At 43.6% G+C, this 24504-nt stretch overlaps 1 protein-coding gene across 4 annotated transcripts in view; it reads left to right on the forward strand.

The window, feature by feature from the left end:
* Nucleotides 1-24504, forward strand: part of LOC105480634 (calcium voltage-gated channel auxiliary subunit alpha2delta 3) — a 932903-nt gene that overhangs the window by 52561 nt on the left and 855838 nt on the right. Inside the window, exon 1 of one of the 4 annotated variants that reach the window (XM_071091910.1) lies at nucleotides 5966-6852. The exons of the other annotated variants lie outside the window; for them this stretch is intronic. Within the exon in view, the coding sequence (XP_070948011.1) occupies nucleotides 6760-6852 (93 nt within the window). The 5' untranslated portion in view covers nucleotides 5966-6759. Of the gene's footprint in view, nucleotides 1-5965; nucleotides 6853-24504 lie in introns of those variants that run through there. 4 annotated transcript variants of the gene reach the window in all.

The raw sequence follows: 24504 nt of genomic DNA on the forward strand, positions 1-24504 counted from the left end.
TAAACATTTTCTGTAAAGAGATGGGTGATAAATAGTTTAGGGTTTGCAACTCTGTGTCTTTGTAGTACGACAGCTGCCAGAGACAGTACATAAAGGCAGGGACATGCCTGGGTTCCAGTACAACTTCATGTGCAAAAACAGGCAATTGTAGGAAACTATGGCCCAATGGAGGAATTTGGCCATTGTTTGCTGATCCCTACTGTAGGATGTGCTAAGTGCTGCCGAGTTGTTGGGGCTTCCATTTTCACAAGTATTTGTGTTAAAAGCCAGCCACCCACACAGACTCCCCCTTCAGTCCTACCCAATGACAGGCAAAAAGAGAAGATGCCTTTGCTGGGTAAGGGGAGGCAGTTTCGAACGATTGTGTGGCAAACCATTCTTATAACCACAGTTGCTGAGATGAGTTTTAAGTGGGTTGGGATCTTCTTGCCACCTTTCTTAGTTGTGGATGAGGTGATTTCCTGGTTTGGGGTTATTACAAAAGTAGAATGATGAAATTGAATTATCTTTTTTTTTTCTTTTTTTTTTTTTTTTTTTTTTTGAGACGGAGTCTGGCTCTGTCGCCCAGGCTGGAGTGCAGTGGCGCGATCTCCGCTCACTGCAAGCTCCGCCTCCCGGGCTCATGCCATTCTCCTGTCTCAGCCTCCCAAGTAGCTGGGACTACAGGTGCCTGCCACCACGCCCGGCTAATTTTTTGTATTTTTAGTAGAGATTGGATTTCACCATGTTAGCCAGGATGGTCTTGATCTCCTGACCTCATGCCTCGGCCTCCCAGAGTGCTGGGATTAGAGGCGTGAGCCACTGCGCCCAGCCTGAACTTGAACTATTTTGAAGACAAATCTCAGGTTTTTCTGAAAGGAGGAGATGGACATTTGGGAGTGGCAGTGTTGGTGGAGGCATTGATTTTCGAGGTATTGTTCCCTTGGTTTCTGCCTCATTTGCTGCTATGGGACTTTTGGTTGAGCTTCTGCTGTGTCTGGGGCTAGGGGCGTTCAGGTGAGGCATGCCCAGCTCCATCCGCACAGTTGGATTTGTGTCTATCCTCTGACTTCCCAGGACATTGAAAGTCTCTTCTTTGAGAATTCAGACAATTCAGTGACTTAAGTTTTCCTTGCCATTTTCAAGTGCCACCGTAGCACTGACTGTGTCATACACATTGTAGCTGGTTTTTCATTGCTTTTAAAATGCTTTTGAAGTGAAAGAGGGCCCCGTTGTGTAAGTGTTCATAGTTAGCATTAGCAAATGGACTTGGAGGGGCCACAGGGAATGTTTCCTCTGGCCCTCTGAAGATTTGCTGAGAAATCAACTCTCAAGAGGCAGATTAAGGGCCGGCGCAGTGGCTCATGCCTGTAATCCCAGCACTTTGGGAGACTGAGACAGGCAGATCACGAGGTCAGGAGGTTGAGACCATCCTGGCTAACACGGTGAAACTCTGTCTCTACTTAAAAAAAAAAAATTAGCTCGACGTGGTGGTGGGCACCTGTAGTCCCAGCTACTTGGGAGGCTGAGGCAGGAGATGGTGTGAATCCAGGAGGCGGAGCTTGCAGTGAGCCGAGATCGCACCACTGCACTCCAGCCTGGGCGACAGAGTGAGACTCCGTCTCAAAAAAAAAAAAGAGGCAGATTAATTGGAGAAAGTGCATACACATTTATTTCATCATTGTTTTATGTTGTACAGGAGCCCTCGGAATGAAGACCCAGCCCCCAGTGGGGTGCAGAAGCTGATATACCATCTTGAGGTTACAGAAAAGATAGAGGCTTGGCAAAACAGGTCATTGGAGGCGAAGAAGAGGAATTTTGTGGTGCAGTAAATGATTACTAGGGAGAAGTCAGTGGGCTTGAAGAGCGCACAATGTCTGGGACAAAGTCTTTTGGGCCCAAAGAGTGGACTGTTGTTTGATATAGAAGTCTGTCCAGGTATGTTGGCAGACTGTAGTCTTCCTTCCTGAGATATGGGTTCAGTTAATGAAAACTCAAGGAAGGAACTGGAGGGAGTTGTTTTCTTCTTTGGTATATCCAGACTTTAGGCCGATAAGGAACTTCAGAGAATGCTGTGCATTGCCTAGCTTTGGGGGTCCTTTTCAGTTCAGCTCGCACAAAGCACTGTATTTCGGGGTGTCCATTTCTGAACCCCAACACACTTTTTCGTGTTCTATGGTGTTACAATGGCTGTGGAGTTCATTTGTCCTAAGCGTGAACATCCAACCAGATTACTGGCTTTTCTTCTTTCCTTGCTCCAGGATTCTGTTTTTCCAAATGGTTTGCTTAGTTTCAAATTTCCCTTTTATGTGTTTAAGGAACAAACGGTTCTCCTGGACCACAGCCATGAATGCCCTGACTCATTCTGCCTTCGATGTGTTTCTTTTCACATCCTTGAAGCTTTTCTTTTTGTGTGGCAGCAATTCCTTGCTGTTATCTTATTTTCTGATTTCTTTTGAAGGGATAATGATGGTGGCCAATTTGTGCATTTTATAATGTTTTAATTCACGTGTGCTCCTACTAAAGCTGATGCTGGAAACAAATGGTATGCACACCTGAGTTGTTCTGATTTAGCCTTAAAATCTGTTTCCCGCACGAGTCTGTATATTGTGGTGTCATTAGCTTGTGTAGCTTTTTGATGTCATTGTCATCTCACTGTTAGCAATACAAAAACATTTTCTTTTGGCATATTTATATCCAGTTTCAAAACTACCCTGTATTTATTCGTTACCAGGTAATTTATAGTCTTCCTTTGTTGATTTTTTTTTAAACCTTGGCTTTTAGCAGTGCATGAACTTTGCCTAACCTACCGCCAGAAAGTGTTGCTTTCTCCTTTGGTTGAGGTTGGGGGAGTGCTCTGGAGGTGTTGCTGGTGATTATTTCAGGCAGTCCAGCGTGGGATTAGGGAGCTAGAGTCAAAAGTTAGAAGGGCCGGGGTTTCCAGTATAGCCCCAGACATCCTGGCTGGGTGGCCCAGAATCTCAGGCTCCTTCTCTGCAACTTGCCGATGATAGTAGGTTACTGGGAGGCAGCTGTATCAAATGCGTGTGAAATGTTGAGCTTATGCCTTCCAAAGAGTGAGTCCCCCATAAATGGTAGCTGTTAACATGATGCCAAGGAAAAGGTGGGTAAATCCATTGTATCTGCTCCACAGCATGAGTCTCTCCCTACAAACTCCACCTCTCCCAGCTCCTTAAGCATAAATACCATCTATCTAACTATGCCAGTTTTCATGAGCTCAAGCTATTTTTGACCTAAAATGCTGTGACTCGTTACAATTTCAGCCTTCAAATTCAGGGTTTTTTGTCTGTGGCTTGTTATTTTGGGTCTTGGACCGACGTTATTTTACAAGAAAAATTTGGCAGGACGTCTTCAGTTTCCTCAGTTTCACTCCTAGTAACAGAAATGGTAGGTGGAACAGTCACATTTCAGGACTAGGTTGCTCCCCATCCAGGAGGGGTTTTATCCTCTCAAAAAGCCAACTCCTCGGGCTTTTTTAATGGAGTAGTTCACTTTGGAAGACTGTTGGCTTTGGCGAAGTATCCTGCCCCCACACTTGTATCCTGCTGTTATGAAGCTTCCTTACGAGTTTCATTTTTAGGAAACGTCTTCTTTAGTGAAAACCATCATATATGGTGATGATGCTGTTTCAAAAGTTGATCAAGGGCCTGAGACAAATGCTGTGTGATGGGTGCGGAGTGCTCTACTTCACGCTCTTCTGATTGCTGCTGAGGCGACGTTTTCTTAATTTCACTGGTTTCTGTGTGGTTGGATTCCTACTTCTTTGTCCCCTATATTTATCTTTAACCTCAAGTGAATGTTGCTGCCTTTGTTGTTCATGAGCAATGTACGCTCTTGAATTCCAGCTCTGTGAAATTGGTACAAAATGAGGTAAGGATAATTTTTTAAAAAGGATTACCTTGTTCAAAAATATTACCTTATTTCCACGGATCTGTCATCTGTTTCCATGGAAATAGAATTAGGAGATGGCTTCTGACGATCATTTTCAAGGCTGGCTCCTGATCCCCACTCCAGTTTCCATAGAGATGGAAGCAAAACTAGCAGAAGACAAGGTAAAAAGGAGTCTGTAAAGTAGTAAGCTGGAGAGCTGCCCTGCAGAGAGGAGCTGTCCAGACCCTTCTCTGGAGGTTACTGTATGGTCAGTTTGGTCATGAACCCTCAGTGATGCTAAGACTTGCTGAAAGCTCAGGGGTTAGTACTCAGAAAATAGCCTTTGCCTTAAGACGAGAAGCTCTGCTGTTCTCCACTCTTTTTTTTGTCTTTTAGAGTTGGCTTTAGATACGGCTTTACCCCTCCTGGGTACCTGCCTTGGCCTCCTTTCTGGAGTTGTCTCCAAGGCAGTTGAGACAATCAGGTATTGATTGCCTAGTCATTTTGGTAACTCTGGTCTCCCAAGGTGGACAGGAAGATGGAAGCCAGCTTTTGCCTACCCAGAGAGTCAGCCTCCCCGAGTCTCCACACTGGCAGAAGCCTTTGGATTTTCTGTCTGCTTTAGTAAGCAGATACACGAAGAAAAAGGCAAGGTTGAGTGGCATCATCACCAACTGAACTGTGCTTTGCTGTTTCTGAGGGCTGTCTTGGTTGTTTGCCTGGAAATTATGAAATTGGCTTTATACTCTTACTTAAATCCAGCCAGTCTGCATCTTTAACAGAACAGTTGGTCAGATGCTGGCTAATTGATACCATTAACAGAAATAATCTGTCAAAATAAAAACTGATGTCCTTTGAAGAAAGCCGTTTTAAAATAAATAATGATGGAATGGGATGGATGAATGGGATTTTCCTCCTTTGGATCCAGGGCTTTTGGTTCTGGGCTACAGAGGGGCAGAGTCTGGGACACAAACAGATGAGGCTGCCTAGTGAGGAGTTGGTTTTCGGATCTGTGGAAAGCCTCTGTTTGGAAGGCACTATAGGTGACAGCCTTGAAGCTTCATTTGCATAGCAAACATATTTCTTTAAATTTAGCATCTATATTGATTTGAGTTGGTGGCTGACGGTACCCAGCACTGCCTCTGCCCACACCATCAACCTTTTTGGGAGGAGAGGGGTTAGTAGTGGCTTGAAGCCCTACCTTGAGAGACTGTACATAGCTCATCCTGAGAAGGTCCTGTGACCCTTATCAGAGGCCCGGTACCTTTTTGATTTTGAAAGAGGAAAAATGGGAAAGAGAAATAGCCATGACTTTGCTGAAGATTAAACTATTTGACTCAAAGTAGTAATGTGACCACTTGCATCGTCTGTCAATACCTCAGAAGTTGCCTGTGGGTTACTGACATGCAGAAAGATCTGGAAGGCTGGGCCTTTGGGCAGTCTTGCTCTCTTCTGGCTCTCCCAGAAGAAGCTGCTTCTGCAAGAACTCTGTTGCTACTCTTGGGAAACCTTTCTCCTGCGACCCAGCTAGATTCTTGGGTCTCTTGGTGTTTGGCTGAGATGTTCTAAGGCAGCTGTCTATATCCTCATGCCTCCTGCCCAGTGGTGGAGGAAACGCATAATTGGGGGAATTTTGCTGGGATTCCCTGCAAGGGACTGAATGTTTATGTTCCTTCAAAATTCATATGTTGAAGCTTAATTCATATTTATATGTTGCAACCAAATTTGTATTCATATGTTAAAGCCTAATCCTCAATGTGATGGTAGTTGGAGATGAAGCCTTTGGGAGCTAATTAGGTCAGGAAGGTGGAGACTTCCTGGTGGGATTAGTGCCCTTATAAGAAGAGAGATCTGTGAGGACACAATGAGACGGTGGCTGTCTACAAACCCGGAAGTGAGCCCTCACCAGGAACAGAACTGACCAGCAACTTGATCTTGGACTTTGAGCCTCCAGAACTGAGAAGTGTATGTCTGTTTTTAAGCCACCTAGTCTATGGTATTTTGTTATGGCAGCAGAAACTGACTAAGACATCTCCGAAAATTCTTCAGCAGGGTCTGTGGGTTGAACCCCTTTGTGGCCAGGGCTATCAGTGTCTATGCCTTGGAATTTCTTAGCCTTCGCTTCTGAGAAGGTTTCTTTTCTTCTTCTTTTTTTTATTTTTGCATTTTATGTCTTAGCTAATGTTCTTTTTTTGGTTTTCTTTTGTCTTTTGCCTTTTTTGTTAAATCTTATTTGGAAAGAAAAGGAAAATATTCGAGAAATGTGAGTGTAATATGATGAATGACCTTAGCTTGATGTAGTGACTCTACATTTCTGAAACCCTTGCCCAACAGTGCCAGGAGGTGAGTGGAGTACGTGAGGCTCTCAGTTGACCAGGTGGGAACCATGCTCAGGCCCATCTGCTGTGCACTTGCTGTGTGCCATGTGTGACACCAAGTGCATGACCTTGCTTTGTCCTTACAACAACCTGAGGAGGGAGACCTAGAGTGGGCACACAACAAAGATCTGTTGACTGAGTAAATGAGTGCTACCATCTGCATTTCACAGATAGGAATCTGAGGCTCATGACTGATGTCAGCCCAGCTCTATGAACCCCAAATCCCATACCCAACATCACTGAGATACATGAACCTACTGCTGAAGCTAAAGTCCCACCTGGACTTCCCTTAGTCCAAGGAGGCCCAGGCCACAGAGCTGGGATTAGTCACTTCTCCCAACTGCCAGCCGCTGCCCCCAACCCCAATCATTGTTAGTAGCTATATGTGTAGTTTCTGTCTTGTCTTCCTTGGAGGCCCAGGTCATATGTTGCCTCTTCTTCTGAGTCTTCTAAGAACCATACCTCTCTTCTGCCCTAACAGGCCTGGCTGTTGTCCTGCTGATGTCCTGGGATGTACTTGGTCAGTGACCCTAGAGTTGGGCATATTGCGTGCACTAAGCCTGTACTTGCCTGCTCAACCTTCCACCCTGGGCAGCTTTTGAGGGTAAGGGCTATGTCTTGCTCTCTACATCCAGTGGGTGCTCAGTAAACATTTGCAGAAGGAGGCTACCTGATAAATGTTAACTTTCAGTAGATGTCTTTGAGCTGGTCGACCATCTGGTTGGCCTTGTCATGATGAATAACAAAGACTTCTTAAGGTTCCTGCCCCCCACCATATATAACAGGAGGCTTCTCTCTTCTCTGTGACTGGTGGATGGTTCTAGCCTGAGTGGAAACAGCTGACACTGAGAGTATTCACCCTTCACTTATTGTGAAAAAGGGTTTGGTTGCAGGGTCATTAATCAAGCTGTCAGGTAGAACATGAAGGTCTTATTTATTATATAAGGAGGTACTTTATAAAGAAATTGAGCTATGGTGATGAATAGATATTGGACACTAATTATGTTGCTGCTATTAATCAAGATATTCATATTTAGCAGTAATAACAACCGTGAGGGGTTGTAAAAGTAAATAAGCTTTCCCAAGGATGAATTGTACCATTCAGTGATTAACCTCTCATTATGAACATTGGCTACTTACAAATTAGACTTGTAGAAAAGTTAGTAATAACCCTGCATTCAGACAATAGTTATGGGTAGGCATAACATAAGGAGACATTACTAATTATTTTCAATTAATTCCAAATATATTCTTGGGTTTAAAATGTGTGTGACTATTAAAATCTGTCCTAATGTAGACCTCCATTAGAAAATTTAAAGATTTTTTAAAGAGCTCAGAGAGTTAGTGACTTGCTTCATTTTCACAGCTGACAGGGGCAGCCAGGATTTGAGCCCATCACCTATACTTACAATTTTTTTTGAGGTGCTTTAACATAAATTATTTCATTTACTTTTTAAACAATTCTTGTGAGCTGGCCAGATTGCACATGCTTCTTATTGAAGAACTAATGGGTCACTGTTTGACATAGGCTTTGGAGTTGATTCCCTGTTTTGGCCCAGTTTTCTTGTGATAGGACCCCCTCATGGCATGATTGTAAGGGAGAAATGAAACCATGGGTGTCCTGGGAGAGCCTGACACATAATAAACTGTCAGAACACATGAGCTGTTTTTAAAATTATATTCATAATGGTTTGAAGCAAATACCTAAATTTGGAAACTGGTTTTGATACTTTTAATAATCCGGTGGGCTTGAAATGTCGATAAATACACCCTTCTGGAAATGTATTTACAGGCAACAATATTTATCAAAGTTAGGTTTTAGATTGCCCCGGAGCTGAAGTTACAAAGTAATTTTAATGCAAAGACTTGTGTTGTCTGTGCTAGGACTCATGAAAAATGACAGTGTTTTGGGTAAGCCACTTAGCAGTGCAACCTTGTCCAGCACTCAGCGAGAACTCATCAGCATTCAGGAATCCTGTCAGAATGGAAAAATCCTTTGGCTTTAAATGAGATTTTGCTTGATTGGTATTTTTATTTTGGAAATCCAATTTGAGCTTTTTGTCTCACTTGATAATGAGTTTTTTGATAAATATCGTCACCCTTTATTGTAAGCATAAAGAAGAGGTAACAAATGGCTTTCTGCAGTGTGATACTGTAATAAATAAAATCAGATGCCGGGAGTCCACTCGTCACTGGCATAAATAAATGCATTCCTCCTCATTGGGCAGACAGGAACAGGATGTTGATTCTAAGTTTGTAAAACTTTGATTTCCATTCCTTCGAAATATCCAACGAATGGCTTTATTTTCACATCTAATATTTCTTATGTAGTCTGAAACAAATGTTACTACGTTATTTGATTTAGAGTGACTACATTAGATAACTCTACCCGTTAATTTGGTTGGGTTTTACTTTGCTATGGCTGAGTGCTCTACACTTGCTGTGGTTAGTGGTTGGGAAAGTGGGCCCTGGGCGATCACTTCCTCTCTGTGGGTTTCCACTGGGATGGCAGAAACTGCTTATCATGCCACAGGCTGGAAAATAAATCCTAGAAGCACCATATAGCTCAAGTGACAATTTGAAAATAACAATCAGAGCCATGAATAGAAGCCGATGCACAAATTCAGTTAACAAGCAGAGGAACTAATCTATCAGGCATTGGGTGGAAAGTCTATTTCTGAGTTTATTTCACAGCACATTATGACAACATTTCTTTAAATCACAACTCGTCCCCATGTAAAAGATATAATCTACATATTCCTGTGGAAAATAATCAGAGACAAGGCTTTACTGTATTTGTCATCTCTGAAGTTGACCACGTTCTCCCCCCACCAAATATTTTTCATGCTGTGAAATGTAATTTACTTGACCCCAACAAAATTGGAATAAAACCCATCACAATTACCAGTGGGTAAGAAAGTGGAATTCAATTTGGGAGAATCGGGGCATAAAGAAAATCTTTTTTTTTTCATTTTTTTATTTTTTGCTATTCGGAAAATATATGGAAAGAAATGCAGAGAGACTTTGAAATTCCATAGTAGTTTGCACCTAATTCTGGTTGATAGGGTTTTAGCATTTGGAGTGGTAGGCAGCTGTAGGGTTTGTGGTGGCCTGCCCCCTTGCAGGCTGAGTGGGAACTGGGGCCTGTGAAGAAGAGGTGACCTGTTTAGTGTCACATAACTGATTGGTGGCAGGGTAAGATCTGCATCCTGGCCCATATACTTGGGTGCTTTTTGCCAGTGTGCCTTTTTCCTCTCTAAAACTTTTGCTTTCAGGAAGCCCATAGATTAAAAAAAAAAAAAATCTGTGTATTGTGTTCTCTCAGTTTCTAGGTTCACATTTTCCTGAGTTTAAGAAGAGCCTGGCCGGGTACGGTGGCTCAAGCTTGTAATCCCAGCACTTTGGGAGGCTGAGGCGGGCAGATCACCTGAGGTCAGTAGTTCGAGATGAGTCTGGCATAACATGGTGAAACCCTGTCTCTACTAAAAATACAAAAATTAGCCGAACATGGTGGCGCATGCTTGTAATCCCAGCTACTCGGGAGGCTGAGGCAGGAGAATCACTTGAACCTGGGAGGCAGAGTTTGCAGTGAGCCGAGATTGTGCCACTGTACTCCTGCCTCAGCAACAGAAGCGAAACTCTTGTCGGAAAAACAAAAAAAAAAAGAAGAGCCTTACTTTCTTTCATTTGAAGGAAAGTGGAATTGCCTTGACTGTGGAATCAAAAAGCAGGAATCACCTGCTTTTTCCAGGGCACACATTGCTGTGCATTTGTGATGGTCTTTTTGAATGAGACACAGCTGTCCCAGGTCAAGCTTGAAGGCAGGGCAATTGTCATGAGCACAAGAACATGTTGTTTTCTATCTCTCTGAGTGCAGGAAATAAGTACTCTTACAGAGCTGGGAAAACAGAGTGATCAGCGATTCAGGTTGATTGGGGAAAGCTGGAGCCCTGGGGGTTCTGTCTGAACATTTGGCGCACACTTGACAAACCCTTCAGGGTGTGTGCTGCCTCTGGTCATTGCTGCAGCCCCAGACTACAGGTAGGCAATGTTTATATAATTGAGTGAATAGTAGCCACTTCCTATGTTTGTTCACTTACTCTGTGCTAAGGCCTTAAGCCCTCCCCCGTCCTCCCATCACCAAGTTTAGAGGCATAGAAATGAAGTATTAGAGAGCCTGGGTCACTTGCCCAAGATCATGAGCTTAGAGTCCTGAAGTCTGGATTTGAACCCAGGCTGTGCTTAGCATTGGCTTTAGGAGAAAAGGACATTTGTCTCACCCACCCCCAGAGCATACATAGGCCTTGGTGCAGTCCCCACCTAATTTTTCCCTTGCCTTCATGGCTGGCTGACACGTGAAATGGGCCATCCCGTGGGGAAGTACTTTATGGTTTATGTGGGTTATTATCATACTCGATGGCATTGAATCCATTTGGGGACATGAGCTTCTTGAGTTCTCATCTCTTGTTGGTTTGCATTTCTTTGTTTTTTCTTTGATTCAGAGTAGTGAATGTGGGTGAAATGGAGGGAGGTTTCCTCTGGAACTGAAATTCTGGAGTTTTCTGGAGCGAACAGTGGAATGTTGCAATGTTTATCTCGGTCAGCAACATTCTGAGGTGAGAACCCCAACCATTTCTAGTATTAGCGAGAGTAATGGCTTCTCAGTGACCAGGGACGTAGGCTAGGTAGGGAAGCCCTTATGGGAGGATTCATTTGGCATTGTGTGACTACCCCAAAGGTCTGAGCCAAAGGTCCTGTGCCTTAGAAGTGGGAGGGGTTTGTGTATGGTTCCTGTAAGTTCTGTTCATAAATGCTGAATTTCTTCTGTTGACAGGACAGTAATGAACCCGTTGGTTAGAAGGTGAAGTAGTGGAAAAATCTGTTTCAATACCATAAGTTGTGACTGTTGTACTTTTCAGATTGCAGTTCTTCTAAATGGCTTAGAGAAGTTTCCAAGCTCTGCTTTGCCCTGACACATAAGCTCTTTCAGGTACAAAAAGAAATACTTACATCAGAATAGAACTTTTTTTTTCTGGCAGAAGAGGAGTTTTTGGAGCACAAAAAGGTTTTGGAGCAAAGAATTTTGAGAAATTCTACTTTAATTTTTTCCCAAGTATTTGCATATTAAGGGCTCTTAGAAGTCCTTAAAAAGAAGCCTGCTTAATTTTACCCTGGCATCTCCCAAACTTATTTAACATCTAAAATTTTAATTTGTCTGCAGCACACTTCTAGAATGGGGCTTTAGATTTTTAGAGGTCAGTAACATGATATCTAAAGGTTAAATTATGTTTATTCATGAACATATTATTCTATAGATTCAACACTAAATCCTGTAGACCAAGGGATCAACACACTTTTTCATTAAAGGGCCAGATAGTAAATATTTTGGGTTCTGTGGGTCACAAAGTCTCTGTTGCAAATACCTAACTCTGCTGTTGTTATGTGAAAGCAGCCATAGACAATACTAAATGATGGACATGGCTGTGTTCTAATAAAACTTTATTTACAAAAACAAGCAGCAGTTGGATATGGCTTGCAGGTCATAGTTTGCCAGTCCTGTGTTAGATCTGATGACTTGGTCTGCTGATCACACTGCTGCATATTCCATGCTGTTCCTCTGGATGTAATGCACACCTCCTCTTTGATTCAATAACCCTTACTCAGCCTCCCTAAGTTGCCTCAAGCATCCCTCCCTCAGAGGTCTTCTTGCATTCCAGGACAGAATGTGGTTTGCTCTCCCGTCCTCCCCCAGGTCTCTATTGTATCCTCTGTTCCAACCCTAAGCAACTGTGCTTCCATCAGTCCTTTCCTTACTAGCGCTGGCACCAGCTTTGAGCTCTTGGAGGGCAGAGACCTTATTACTAGTCTGTATCTCCAGCCCTGAGGATGGGCATGAGGGTGAGGATGGTGTACCCAGCAAGTCGCAGATATTCACTGTGAGCTTGGCGAATGAATATGATGTTGCAATAACTCGATACAGTGTTGTGTTTTGTTTGGATGAAATTTTAGAGTTAATAGTAAGTATAGCAGGAGGAAGTGTTCTTTTCAAATAGTAATTTCAAGTATCCCCAAAGACACAGATCGGTTGGGTGAATCTAGGGATGAATTCCACATCCTCCCAAGATATATGCATCTTGGGTGAAGAAAGGAAGAAATGAGGCTACTGTGCACTGTGGTAAATTATGCATGTAAAACAGAAAAGCTGGGTGAAAATGATAATTTAGGGGGCATTGGGAAAGTATTTGAAAGATCTGAAGGCGTATTTTTCTCTTTCTTTCTTTATGTATTAGAGATTAAATGATATAGACCTTTTTCTCTTTTCACCCAGGCCTTTAAAATATTTTTTTTCTGGTAATTTCTCTTCATACTACATGACTGCTCTAATTACATGTCTAGTTTTAAGATAATAGAACTGCATTTTTAATGTGCTCTCTGCTGTATCTGGATTTATGATATCTCTCCTTCCTTATTCTTCTGAAAAAAAAATTAACTGAGTTAATATTAAAATAAAGTAGGTGAATTAAAAGGGAATGAGCCTTTAAAATCTCAGATCCAACCCAGATGCTCACCAACGGCAAGACTCTCCATCTCTGAAGCCAGGACAGCCTTGCTCTTGCCTTCCTCCCTGATGGGAAGCCCTGCCAAGCTCTAGGTGTGGCCATGACCCTGAGTTGGCCTAGTAAGGAGGGAAAGGAAAGGCTGGCCTGATGTTCCCAGAGGTCTGAATGCCATTCATCTACAAGAGACACTGTGACCACTTTTTCTGAGTCTGCTGCTGGGAATCGGATAATCTCTCAGCATTTTGGGCTCCTGCTGCTGCTGTCCCTGGGAGTGCTGCAGGACGTGGTGACTTTTAGAGTCTTGCGGGGAGAGCAGGTCCTATGTTGATGCCATTGCTGATGAATGGAATGACCTTGGAAGAGTCACCTGACATCTTGGCCTTCAGCCTTCAGATGACTCTTTCTGTGTCTGGAGGGATTGATAGGCCTCCTGGGCTCTCTTAGATGTTAGCAAATAAAACTTCATATACTCAGTTGAATACCACCATGTCTGTCTCTTGCTTTGATCTTATAGCAACTGGGTAGACAGAAACTACAGAGATTTTAAAGGCTTGACAATTGAAATAATTGAACACCACACTTGTGTTCTTAATTTTGTTAAAATACAGGCCCTTTCTTCAAGGAGAGCACATCTGAATAAAGGAAGTAGACACACAAACCCAAAACTGCAGGGCTGGAGGGTAACGGGATCTATGAAGCACTGTGGAGTGTGGAGGAAGGCATCACTAATTGTCTGTCTTGAATGGGGACTGGCAGTCAGGAAGGGCTTCCCGTGTGAGGTAATGATTGACTAGGGCAGCAGTCTCCAACCTTTTTGGCACCAGGGACCAGTGTTGTGGAGGATAAATTTTCCATGGATAGAAGGGGTGTAGGGATGGTTTCAGGATGAAACTGTTCCATCTCAGATCATCAGGCATTAGTTAGATTCTCATAAGGAGCTTGCAACCTGGATCCCTCACACGCACAGTTCACAATAGGGCTCATGCTCCTGTGAGAATCTAATGCTGCCGCTGATGTGACAGAGGTGGAGCTCAGGTGGTAATGCTCGCTTGCCCTTGCTCTGTGGCCTGGTTCCTAACAGGCCACAGACCAGTACTGGTCCATGGTCTGGGGGTTGGATGTTTAAGAATGACCCGATGTTTATCATACAGGGATGGAGGGTGCCAGGAACTCTGATCAAAGGGAGTTGAACTCCCAAATAACTGTCAGGTCCCCAGACAGAGCATCAGGGGATCAACATGGGTATGTACTCCCCCAATCAGCTGCTCAAAACACTCCTATCTAGCTGTGGAACATACGTATACAGAACTCATTGTATAGACTGTTAAGCATAGGTCATGGTTGTGCTTTTTCCATCTTTTATATTGTAACTCACTGTTATCAATTTAGAAACTTAAAAAAATAATAATAAAAAATAAAAACAACCGGGTAGCAGGAGAGGCTGTGCAGGAATTACCCTGTAAGGAGAGCACAGCCGAGGAGAGCTGTAATGATTCAGCACCAAGGACAGCGACACGCAACCTGTCCAGCGTCAGGACCTGGTAAATCCTTCCTTGGTGGTTCATGGGTGCTGAATGTGGTAAGAATGGCGTTGTCGGCAGAGTCTGTGTTCATGAAGTCCTTAGGACTGCACCCATGCCACGCTTGACCAGCCTAGGCTACGATGCCTCTTGACTAGTGACCAAGTGCCTCAGAGTCCGTGTATTCCTGTGATAGACCACTTGGAGTTGGAATCCAACCATAGGGTTGCTCCTGCTGCTGGAGCAAATGGGAGGCCATATTTGCTGGGTTTCCTGACAGAGAGTTGCCTCATGGCTGTAGTTTACTCTCAGCTCTTTTAGGAGAGATTTTCATGCATTTTTCAAGTCAAAGATAATGAACACAGGACCCCTTCTCTAATAGATCCACAAACCCCAAACTTCCAAATGGATATACATATTTTGCTTATCATTAGAATGGCATTAGTGGTGATACTAGCTGCCAAATTCTGTGGAATATAGAGTGTCACTCATTTAGTACTTGGCATACCCCTCTGATACCATTTGTGGTGTTTGTCCCCAGCATCTCAGGATAATGGATTTGGCCTTTGACTGACTTTGACAAGTTCATGGAATTTTCCCCACCTCACTCCTGCAATGCATCCAGCCTGAGTCAAAAGTGAAGCTATGGGATCTAAGCCTCAGGCACAACTCTGCATATTTTATTACAAGCATCAGCTAAAGTAACCCCTGCTTGAGAGAAATGAGGGCTGGAATTTATTGAAGCAATTCTTGGACTTTGTGGTTATAAATCCCAATCTTTTCATTTCTACTTGGCCAGGGTATTGACCAGCAAGCTTTTATGTAAGAACTTAGTTCCTAGCGGGACCCAGTGTGGGGAGCCATATTTGCTTGGATAGTCATAGCTGAAAGGATTTAAGAAGAGGCTTCCCATGAAACCAGCCCACTGATACTGTGTGTGGCATCTCCGATTGTGAAAGGGCTTGGGTGCTCCATCCATTAATTAAGGTGCATAACTCTCCTCCATGGTAGATAGTCTTAAGACCATTTAGGGACAGGACCAAAGTCAAACACAAAGGCGGAAAGTGGTCTTGTGGCTCTCCAGACAAGTTTATTCCTTGCTATACCGTCCTTCCTTGTCCTTTGAGATCTAGAGCCCAGGAGGTAGGATGGTGGGGTCATCACCGTGTGGTGCTAGTTGAATATGCTGCGTGAGGTGGGACAGACTGGCAGGCTGGGCTTCTCGGGATATAGGATTGGCAAATTGCTGGGATGAGGGATGCTTGTTGCCTAGCTTCCAGAGAAAGTTGTCTGGAATTCTGATAGTTTGGAGAGGTCTGCTGGGAGTTCCTTCCCACTGGATTGGGCACCATTCACCAGAGACCTGGTCTCAGCAGTCAAATCCCACACACAGGCCTGTCTTCCCCATCAGCTACCATTCAAACTTGTAGTGCCTTCACCTTAGATTGTTTACAAAAGGAATTTTTTTCTTATGTCACTAAAGTTAGTGAATGCACATAATTTTCTACTTTAAAAATTTTAAGCGTCACAACCCATCCTCATAAATGCTGTTTGCCCAGTTGTCTTAGTCTATTTGGGCTGCTGTAACAAAATGCCACAGACTGAGTAGCTTATAAACAACAGAAATTTATTTGTCCCAGTTCTGAAAGTCCAAGATCAAGCGAGGGCCTGTTTCCTAGTTCATTGATGGAGCTTTCTAGTTGTGTCCTCACACTGTGAAAGGAATGAGCTGGCTCTTCGGGGCCTCTTTTATGAGGGCACTGATTTTATTCCTATGGGTGGGGCCCTCATGATCTAATCATCCTCCAAAGGCCCTGCTTCTCAATACCATCACCTTGGGAGTAAGGAATTTGACATGAATTTTGGGGGCACACAGACATTTAGGCCATGCTACAGTATTCCTTACTGGAAGCAGGGTTATTAGAATGTGTCAATGGCAGGTGAGGTGAGGTACCCAGAAAGGGTGAATGTTTCTTAAATCTGCTTTCCTCTATAGAGGGGAGAGATAATGGAAGAACACAAGTTTAGGACCTACTGATGGTGGCTAAAAAGTTGTGCTCTAGGTGAGTGGTGTCTCACCCTGCCACCAGCACACACACCACTTTCCACCTTCCCCAAATTGAGAGTTTTAAAACCTTACATCATTGTACCTTTGATTTTTAGCCCCAGCTGAAATCTGTAAGCATGCCACTATCAGAGTTTCTGTCTATAGAGACCTTTGAACATGAGTCTTAAAGTACTCCTGCTGTTGTGCCTTCCCATCTCTTTCACAGTGATGCCATTGGTAGTGAGCCATTTTGCTTCCAGAGAAAGTAAATCTCTTTTTTCAATCTCTCCTTATAAGATTATAAGTAAAATACTCTAGATACATTTTACAACCATTAGTTGCAACTGCAGAAGTGTTGAGATCCACTGGACAGAACACAGGGTTGGGGTCTGTAGAGCTGAATTCTAATTCTGACTCTGCTCCCTAGTGACCATATGATCTTGGACCAAACCTCTTTGGGCCTCTGTGTTCTCATCTGTAAAATGGGGATATCTGTCAGGAAACAAAAAAAGAAAGGACCCCCCCCACCCCCAAGAACTGTCATAAAAATCAAGTGGGATAATACCAGGACCTGCCGTCATATATGGTGTTGAGTTGCTGCTTGATCAATGTAGGTGGAAGCAAAAAAAAAAAAAAAAAAAAAAAAAAAAAGGTGCCTTTCTTGAGTTGGATTTGTTTTAATCAGTCATGCATGATGAACCCACTCAAAGTTTTGAAGAACTCGTATGAGTTCTGCTCTAGGGAAATGGAGATTAACCCTGAAGCTTAGATGCAGCAGCCTTTTCCATTTACTAAAAGAGAAGCAGAACTGGAGTGGCCTCAAAAAGTGGGGACAATGTTCTGGGACAAGCATGTAATCTTCAGTGACTTTTTGTGATGGCAGATCACATCAGAATAATGATTTTAAAATGAGTATGTTTCCGCCTTCTGGCCATATTTAATGTTCTAATGCCTTTTAAAACATCATCAACAGCATCAGCATCATCATCATCATCATCATCATCATCATCATATCTAATTTAGTGTTTTCAGTTTCATACCCATGCTGAGCAGTCCAAACCCCTAAATGGATTTGTAATCTAGTACCCAGGGAGTGCCTTGGAATGCCATGGGCTGTTTTTTGTCTGTGTTTTCAAGTTGAACCAACCGAGTACATGGAAATCAGTGATACGGTCTCTTCTCATGTGTGTGCCTGGTGCTGGGAGTGGCATATTCAGCCTCCCTCATGGACAGTTTGGCTTTGAAGAGCTGAGCTTGGTGTTAGGCAGGGCTGGGTTTGGGCGTCAGGGCCGTGCAATTGGGGCGAGTTCTGTAGCTTCTTCTGGCCTTTCTTTTCTAATATTTGGGAATAATGATAGATAATGAGCCCTACCTCCACAGGGCTGCTGTGAAGAGAGAATGTACACAGAACCCAGATCTGGTAGTCAATGAAGGGCCCTGAAAGTGTTAACTGTTGCTGTTGTTGATTGTATTGCATAACAACACCAAATCCACCATGTCTCCCCTGAACTGGGAAGTGAGTGGGGGGTTCTGAGGATGCCTTGGCATTGAGGTGGTTTGTTTGGAGGAGGTTTGGGTTTATTTGGGACCTGCCAGCTGCCTTCTAGCACATTCATGGTCTCCCTGCAAGTTTTCTTTAGAATGTCTTGTGCCATCAATAATGAGGAAACCTGGGATGCAGTGCTTTTTTTTTTTTTTTTTTTTCTTTTTAATTCCCTGTCAGTCAGCAGTGCCAACTGAATCAAGAGTGGGTGGCCCTTCATCCTCCCACTTCCAGAAAGTTCTTTTAATGACTGCTTGGGGGTGGAGGAGAAGACTTTTATTTTTAGCACAAGTGATGTGTTTTGACAAGAATATATCACTGTGGAGAGTTTATGCGAAAGGGGAAGCGCTTGCAGTTACAAATGGAGCTTACCTTTCTTTCTGCAAACAGGGCATTGATACTTGAGTTTCACCATGCAACATGCAGGTGACAACATATAATTGAGGCAGGAGTGGTGTGACATGCACAGTATTCTGTGGTATAAACGTGGAAACCATAGAAGTAGCCAAACAGACTCTTGGGTTATTGAAAACTCAGACACCTAAGGGAGAAGGTAGTTGTCCACAGAGAGTATATGCTGTAGAGCACTGGAGGTTCAAGGTCTTGGATGGAGCAGGGAATGAGCACAAGAACCATGAAGCAGTCTTAACTCCCTACATGCTTTTCCCATATGTGGTGCGTGTATGTGTGTGTGTGTTTGTATTCATGCCATGCTGGCTGTAGATTGTTCTCTGGGCACAATCGATGCTGCTTCCCAGGTGATTCAGCCCAGCAAACGAGCCAGGGGTTACTAATGGCACTGCAGGTGGTGCAAGGGAAAGCGACTTCAAATGCAGCAGGTGTCATGGAGCTAGCAGAGCTGCTCATTCCTCAGGGACAATCAGATCATGTAGGAGACCCATGACAGGGAGGAAGAATTTAAGAATTACAACGGCAGTGAAATAATGTTAACTGCAGCCCTATTCGACTGCACAGGCTATCCTTCAAATGTCTTTTCCCCCATGCCTGGGATGAGGAGGCTGTTCACGATTATAGTTTTTCAGCATGTAACCTTGGCCAGGCACTCTGCTAAATGATTCACTTAATCCTCACAAGAACCCTTGGAGAAGGGGACTTTTGTTATGGAACCCCTTTTACAGGTGAAGGCATGAGGCTCTCATGGTGAAGTGACACTCCCCGGTTATGTGGTGAGTTGGAACCTGGTTTCAGCCCAGGTGGTGGGACTTTATGTCCCTATTCCTTACAGTCCATGACTATGGCTGTGGGACGATTGAGGCTGCTTCAGGTGACCCAGCGGCAGAGTCATGCTGTGACCAATTATTCAGTGAGCAAAAGCAGGCAGAAGGGCTTTTTGCTCATTTTCTTGCAAATTGCATGTTGTAGCCAGTTCTTTTCCCAGGGTTCAGTTTTTCTGGAATTAGTTAGGGCTTCTCCTCTGTCTCTGACAGTGGCATTGGATACTATGATAATAGTAAATATTTGAATCCTAATTTCCAGGTGCTTGCTAAAATATTTTCAAATATTATCTCCTTTAATCTTCATAACTGCCCTATTAAGCAGGCACTATGATTATTCCTAGTTAAAGGGGTTACTTGCCTGAGGTCTTGGGACCAGTGGGTGGCTGTCTAACCTGGGCAGCCTATCCGTAGAGCACTCACCGATGACCACTAGGCTGTGTCAGTCTCAGGAGGGATGAGCTTGAATGAGCTTGTTGCAGGAAGAATATTCTCCTTCGAGGCTAAATTATGACGTGTTGTTGAGAGTGTCAGCTCCACGGCCTGAGAGACCTAGGTTCTAATTCATTTCCTTAACTTATGGACCTTGTGGCAGTGGGCAAGTCATTGCTTCTCTGTGCCTCAATTTTCTCACCTGCAAAATGGGGAGAACGCTATCTACCCCACTGGGATGTTGAGAGCTCAGGGTCTGGCCCATAGTTGGATCTCAAACATGGAAGCTGTCGGAAAAACAAATAATGCATGTTCTCAGTCATATATGGAAGCTAAAAAAAATGGACCTCGTGGAGGTAGAGAGTAGAATGGTAGATACTAGGGGCAGGAAGGGTGTGTAAGTGGTGGTGGAGGATAAAGAGAGGTTAGTTAATGGGTACAAACATACAGTTAAAAGGAATATGTTCTAATGTTAGGAGAGTAGGGTGACTATAGTTAACAACAATGTGTTGTATATTTCAGAACAGCTAGAAGATAGGGCTTGAAATGTTCCCAACATAGAAATAATAAATATGCAAGATGATGGATACCCCTAATACCCTGACCTGATCCTTACATATTCTATGCATGGAACAAAATATCACATTTATCCCATAAAATGTGTAAATATGATGTATCAATTAAAAATAGTAAAAAAAGAGTCATAATTGAGAAGCAGGGACATGATGATGGGACCATTTCCTTATGGCCAAAGTCAGAAACCAGCCCCAGATCTCCCTCCTGCCTGTCTCCCACCTCCTTGTCTTTCCAAAATTCTCTCTGGAATCTTCCTCTTGGCTCTTCCTTCCTCTCCTCTTGATTACCATGTGGATGGGGCCTGTCTTAGTCTGGCTCTGCTGCTATAACAAAACGCCTGAGTCTGGGTAATTTATAAAGAACAGAAATTTATTTTCTCATAGTTCTGGAGGCTGGGAAGTCCAAGATTAAGGCACTGGCAGATTTGGTTTCTCGTGAAGATGTATTCCTCATAGATGGCACTGACTGGGTGTCCTCACATGGTGGAAATGTGGAAGAAAGTGAACCCACTCCCTCAAGCCCTTTTATAAGGGCTCTCATCCCATCCTATGAGGGCAAAACCCTCATGATTTAATCACCTCCTAAAGTGTCCACCTCTTAATATTATCACAATGGCCATTACATTCCAATACATGGATTTGGGGGGACACATTTAGATCATAGTAGAACCCTCAACACTTACGTCTTCTGTGAAAGGGCCTCCTGCCTGGCTTTTCTCTCACTGGTTGTACCTACTCTGATCTTTCTCATATGGCCACCCATCCAACTTGGTCACTCCCATGCTAAGTCTTACATGATACCCTGTCAATTACAGCCAGCCCTTGAACCTCGGAGGACATCCAAATTGTTTGAGGGAAGTTTCCTAATATGCACATTCTGGAGTCCCACCTCCCAGAGGTCCAAATCATTTGGTCTTGGTTAGGCCCAGGAATCAGCTATCTGGCCGTTGTCCCAGGGCATTCTGATGCGTGTGATCTGGAGCAAAACTCTGACTCCTGAGAATCAAGTCAAGTTCCTTAACATGTCTCCCCACCCTGGCTTATTTCTGTGTCTGTGCCTTTGCTAGACCACCAGCTCTGTCCTAAGCTCACTCCCACCTATCTCTGCTTTCCTTTACACCTGGCTTCTCTGCGTTAAGCTTTAGCTCAGAGAGAGCCTGACACAGAGATGCAATGATAGACACAAACATCATATTATCTAATATTTACTGAAGGTATAGGTGTGGTGGTCAAAACTTCTACAAGTATTAAGGCACTACCTTCTCATAGCCCTGTGAAGTTGATACAGTTATAGTCCCCACTTTTGTAACTGTGGAAAGTGGGGTACAAGGAGGTTGAGTAAGTTGCCCAAGGTCCTATGGGGCTAGTGAGCTGAAGAAGCTGCTCAGGTAGTCCACGTCTAGGGAGAGGTGGGGATGGTGGTGGTGGCAACCTTTCTTTGGACTTTTGTGGTGCAGCCTTGGGTTTTCACAGGTTTGGTGCACACTGTTGGTGTTTAGTGTCCAGGCTTAGGGATGCCAAGCATCCTTCAGTGTGTACAGCAGCCCTGCTTGTGGAGAATTGTCCTACACCCCTCATGAGTAGCAGAGATCCTGCTGGACATTTATGCAAGTGAAAACCCTATTCATAATTATTTGAACCCAGAACCTAATCTAAACACACATTTTAGAATTTCATATTTTTAATAAACACTGAATTTTCCAAGAGCACAACTGCCATTGATCATTGAGCTAGTGTGTTGGAGGAGTCACATCACCGAGGACAATGTTGGTGGCCATCAAGATAGGCTTGTGTGATTTGCATTTGTAGCTATTGAATTTTCCTGATGCTCTGTAGAGGTAGAAGCATCTGACTGTTTCGCCATGGCTTTCAGTATTGTTATGTCTAAGCATTTGTCTACTGAAATACCTATTACTTTATTATAAACCATTTGCCTTTGATTCTCTTTTATATAAAGGTTGGACATACTATTGATTAAAAAATATTATATGTTGATATTATCTTCATTTCAGGATAGTAAAGAAGATGTCACAAAGTGATTGGTTAAAAAGGCATCTTCATCAGATGAAGAACCACTCTGTACGAAAGAAGGCCTCTTAAGGGGCAGGAGGGCAGTGAGTTCTGGGAAAGACACCTGATGGATGGATCTTCACAGGGAAGCTGTTAAGTTAAAACTTGAGTCTGGAATGCCTTTGCTAGACCCCAGCTTGCCTCCTGCCCGCATGTCACAGCCCTCCCATTTCTCTTTGAGATGTTAATTTGTTGCTATGAAAATTATCTTGTCACTGACAAACGGAATCTGGAAGAATCAGCTCTTCTTATAAAGTGGTTCCTATGGTATCTGCAGGGCTTTGTCAGTTTGCAAGTTATGAATATTTATGTTTCAGAAAAAAATCCTCATTTAAATTGCGTTTTCTGTAATTTCCCACTTAATTTCACACAGAAAATAATGATATTTCCAGCCTTTGCCTAGGTGAATGTCTTTGGAGATGGCAGTTTTTGCACATGGGCTCAAGGGGCATTGGAATTTACTGAATTCCAAACGCAGATGTGGTTCTGCTGCCCTGCAATTGCTTCTATGTAAAATACTGCATGCGTCCAATACATTATCGATGGAAGATAAATGCCAGACATGATTATGGTAAATTAGACCTTTTGCATTATTTATGAGATCCAATGTAAAACGTGTTTTACTTTCCCCCACTAATGTTTATATAAAAGCTATAATAGGACTTTTACTAAACAATTTTAAAATTTATTACACAAAGGGACAAAAGTTTTTCTTAAATTTTATCTTCAAAATTTAAAAAGAGATGGCATCTCCCTTTGTTGCCCAGGCTGGTTTTGAGCTCCTGAGCCCAAGTAATGCAATGCTCCTGCCTCATCCTCCAGAGCAGGAAAGGGCCAAGTTTTAAAAGACTGTTCTAGTCTCAGTTGTCCCTATCTCCTTTCATCAGCTCTTCAAGCGGAAAAGCGGAACTACGGAAAATGTCATGGGACACGTATTGGGTGGGCCTGAGAAGGGCCTTGGAGAAGTCGAGGCTTGGCGGGTGGCAGGAAATGTCTTCCTCGTGATCTCAAGTCTGCTGCCATAATATTTAAGCATCTGAAGGAAGATGTTGATGACCTGCTTCAAGTCCTCCTCTCCTTTCAGTTCTCAGGAAACTGTACTGCCTGACTTCAGTGTGGGTCCACCTCTGGCATCTTTATAGTAGCAAAACTTTCCTGAAGTGTGTTTTGATTTTTGTTTTTGGTACCATCTTCTTTCTCTGGTTTGGTACTGATCTCTTGAGGGAAGCTGGGAGGATGTACTTGCAGGTAAAATTCCTTCCCTGAGCTGTGTGTGTTGGTTTCTCACAGCCAGTCATCATAATATCTCACACTTGTTTAGGAACTTGGCACCTTTTAGGAACTACTTCTGTGTGTGAGCGCCTTTGATCTGCAGGCAGCTGGGAGCTGCTGTCCTGTGAGCTGTTACAGGCTGTGAGGGGAACTGAGTGGAACAGTCGCCGATCCTTTCCATATTCTTCTCTCCATTTTTTGGTTTTCTGCACATCCTTTGAAGGCTACGTCTGAAATTCCTCCTTCCCCATTTCCTATCTCCAACCTGAAGTTAAAAGTTTCTAGCCTTTGGGTGTTAGAGACCACTTGGGGGCTGCTTTCTCTGTGAGGTGAAGCATCTCTGCTGGGGCTTTGATTAGGAAGGTGATGTTGTATGTGTCTTTGGGCGTGATGAAAGTAAAAACAGCATGCGTGAAGTTCCAAGGAAAGTGAGAGTCAGAGGCCAGATTGCTGCCTCGTTCTTATCAGACTTGGCTTTTTTTACCTTAAAAGAGCCAAAAGGCTGGTTCTGTTCTGTTCTTGTGCATAACAAGGATGGGAGCAAACCACTGTCTGTGTGTGTCTTGTCTTTGTAATACCTAAAAGGGCCCCCATCCTCTAATAGGCTCCTTGTGGCTCTGCCAATCTGAGGACAAGGCCTGACGCAGTGAACCCGCCATTGCCTGCAAGGCCTGACTCCTGTGTGCCAACTTGAGCTTTCTAAGGGCAGTTTCATGGATCTTGAACCTTCTTCCTAGGAGCCACCTAGGGACAACAGCCTGATGTGACGCCAGAGCTTCTGGCTTCTTGTGGCCCCGAATATTTCCGTAAACCGGCTGGGATCTTTTGGCCAGGCTACCTCAACAGAGTATTGATGGGCCAGCCGCTCTGTGGGGCTCTGTTAATTTATGCCATTTGCCCACTTTTTATGCTTCAGTTCCTGTATGTTTGGACAATGAAATTAAATTGGGCAATTTTTAGCACATTAAACGGCTTTGTTCTCCTGCTTTGGCACTGAGCCTC

This window comes from Macaca nemestrina, chromosome 2, assembly GCF_043159975.1.
Source record: "Macaca nemestrina isolate mMacNem1 chromosome 2, mMacNem.hap1, whole genome shotgun sequence".
NCBI lineage: Eukaryota > Metazoa > Chordata > Mammalia > Primates > Cercopithecidae > Macaca > Macaca nemestrina.